The sequence below is a fragment of the Austrofundulus limnaeus genome, unplaced genomic scaffold, assembly GCF_001266775.1.
Source record: "Austrofundulus limnaeus strain Quisiro unplaced genomic scaffold, Austrofundulus_limnaeus-1.0 Scaffold297, whole genome shotgun sequence".
In the NCBI taxonomy this organism is placed as follows: Eukaryota; Metazoa; Chordata; class Actinopteri; order Cyprinodontiformes; family Rivulidae; genus Austrofundulus; species Austrofundulus limnaeus.
The window spans coordinates 64703-67408 of record NW_013952699.1 but is presented as its reverse complement, the minus strand read 5'-3'; the positions used below and the strand labels follow the sequence as shown (position 1 = coordinate 67408).

The following is a 2706-nucleotide window of genomic DNA, read 5'->3' as shown; positions in this document are numbered from 1 at the left end:
CAATTGGGCCACGGCCCACAGGTTAAGAATCTCTGATTTAAAACATTAGATAGATTATATAAACTGTAAAATATTAATAATAATTGGATTAATATTATTATTAATAGTTTTAATGATTTCTACATCGTCAGTCCTTTTTTCTGCTCTGTTGTCAACATGTACAGTAATGGTAAGTCCAGACTCTTGACCATTTTGTGTTAGCCCTTGGTTTCACCAGCCGATCACATGGTCACGTGGTTTCTGAGCACTCCAGTTGTTCTATAGGACCTCCTTGAGGAGGACTCAGTAATGATCAGTTAATCACATCTGATCAGCAGCTCCTGATACTGATCAGGTATCTTCTTCAGGATCTCAGGGTATATCATGTMCACCCCTGACATGCCACAGAGGAGCTTTTCTTTACTTCTGCCTCAACAGTCACCAAATGACCTCCAGGCCCCGGCTTCTGTACATCACATGAACGTGACCCATTCAGACTCCATGTCCCTGAACTCCCCTGGACATGTGGAAAAACTGTCCCTCCTCTCATCATCCCCACATGTTCCTGAACACCTCTGTCCTTGAGCATCTCCATAATATGGTTCCAGATCCTAATCTGTGCTGAGAAGGGAGCCAAATTAAACCAAACTAAAACTGTTATTACTCCACCTCACAAACAAGCTCTAACCTCTTACTCCCCATCCATGGCTCTAGAGCTAGTTAACGTCTCCAAGAATATACACAGCCAGGGTCCCTCCTTCACCTGCTGCTTGCCTTTCACAGCACTCAGGTGGTCCACATCGAGGTGTCATCCTGTCTGTCTTCTGAGCTTGGCCCTGCTGAGCCCCAAAAGCCAAGACCCACCCACTGGGAGCTCACTGGCTCCCCCTCCAGACCTGGCTCCCGATGGTGCCCCAGGTTTCCTGATGCAGTCTGAGTTTAACTGTCAAGAGTTTCAGTGGCTCTTAGTCTGAAAATGCCTCTCAGCCTCAGAAATGCAGCGGTGCTAAAAGACAGCAGCTTCACACACACACACACACACACACACACACACACACACACACACACACACACACACACACACAATCGCATGTCCTTTGTGTGTGGTAAACATGTCTTTAAACCACTTACAGTTCCTTCTCAAAAAATAAGCATATTGTGATAAAGTTCATTATTTTCTGTAATGTACTGATAAACATTAAACTTTCATATATTTTAGATTCATTGCACACCAACTGAAGTAGTTCAAGACTTTTATTGTTTTAATCTTGATGATTTTGGCAAAAAGTAAAGAAAAACCAAAAATCCCTATCTCAAAAAATTAGCATATCATGAAAAGGTTCTCTACATATCCATGGCAAAAACTTGTGACCCCAAAATATTACTGGTCTGAGCACACAAACTTTGTTAATAACACTAAAAACACAGGCTTTTTGACAATCTAAACAGCTTATACACAAATANGACTTGCCAAAAATTACTTGCGTACATCTCTGCTGCACAACATGCGAGTTTACACACTCTGAGTTTATTAAGAGAATGTTTAACAACTCCCAGCACACAATTTACTTCTGGGATTTGTTCATAAATCTGCGCAACACGTTGGATTATTGCTTTAACCTTGACTTCCAGCTGYGTGGACAGAGTACTCATCAGTTATCAGAAGTGTTTGAGTGTGTGTGCTTGTGTGTTTGTGTGTGCAGATCAGCGATCTGCAGGCAGATAACGAGGAGTCTCAGAGGAACATTCAGCAGCTGAAGAAGAAAACCCAAAGACTGACGTCTGAATTACAGGACACCAAACTCCACCTGGAGGGCCAACAGAGCCGCAACCATGACCTGGAGAAGAAGCAGAGGAAGTCAGTACACACACACGTACACACACACACACACACACACACGCACACATACTTTTATTTCAGTGGTAAAGCTGAGGTCTTGTCCTGTCCATAACGTTTGATCTGCTGAAGATAGTTGAACTAAACTTCATTCACACATTCATCTTCACTAGTCAGAGTGCAGCAGACATGACATCACCCCAGCTTTAAGGTCAAAGGTCAGGCAGTGTTGCTGAATGTGGCTTTATGATGTCCTGTTACCTTTGGTGTGTCTGATGGACGCCTCAGAGCCTGTAACCCTGCTCACTGTGGATGTCTGCAGGTTTGATGGGGAGCTGAGTGGMGCACAGGAGGAGGTGCAGAGGGAGAGGAGTCTGAGGGAGAAACTGGCTCGAGAGAAGGACACGCTGAGTGCAGAAGTCTTCAGCCTGCGCCAGCAGCTGGAGGTACTGTGGGCACTCTTTGGACAGGAGTCAAATATTATAATTGTGCAAACCACRTTAGAACTGACCTGATTAGACCTTTTTTTTCTGGTGTCTGATTGAAGATGTTTATTTAAGTCTAAAATAATTATCTTTCTGCTGATGTGGTGATTTAGGCTGTAGCTTTTATTCTTCCACTCTGTGTGGAAGACATGATACAGTACAGACCAAAAGTTTATACACATCTTCTCATTCAAAGAGTTTTCTTTATTTTCATGACTATGAAAGTTGTAGGTTCACACTGAAGGCATCAAAATTAACACATGTGGAATTATATACTTAACAAAAAAGTGTGAACACTGCAAAAAACTGTCCATCTTACCAAGCTTTAAAACCTTATATCCAGCCAACAAGTCTTTGATCTTGTTTTGAGACTGATTTACTAAACAAGAACTGATTGTGTAAGAA

General features: G+C 42.5%; 1 protein-coding gene across 11 annotated transcripts in view; it reads left to right on the top strand.

Moving 5' to 3' along the window:
* The window catches only part of myo18ab (myosin XVIIIA b), a 145687-nt gene that overhangs the window by 94074 nt on the left and 48907 nt on the right, over positions 1 to 2706 (top strand). For all 11 annotated transcript variants that reach the window (XM_014021564.1, XM_014021567.1, XM_014021565.1 and 8 more), the window contains 2 exons: positions 1683 to 1837; positions 2139 to 2262. In XM_014021564.1, coding sequence (XP_013877018.1) covers positions 1683 to 1837; positions 2139 to 2262 — 279 coding nt within the window. The remainder of the gene's footprint in view (positions 1 to 1682; positions 1838 to 2138; positions 2263 to 2706) is intronic.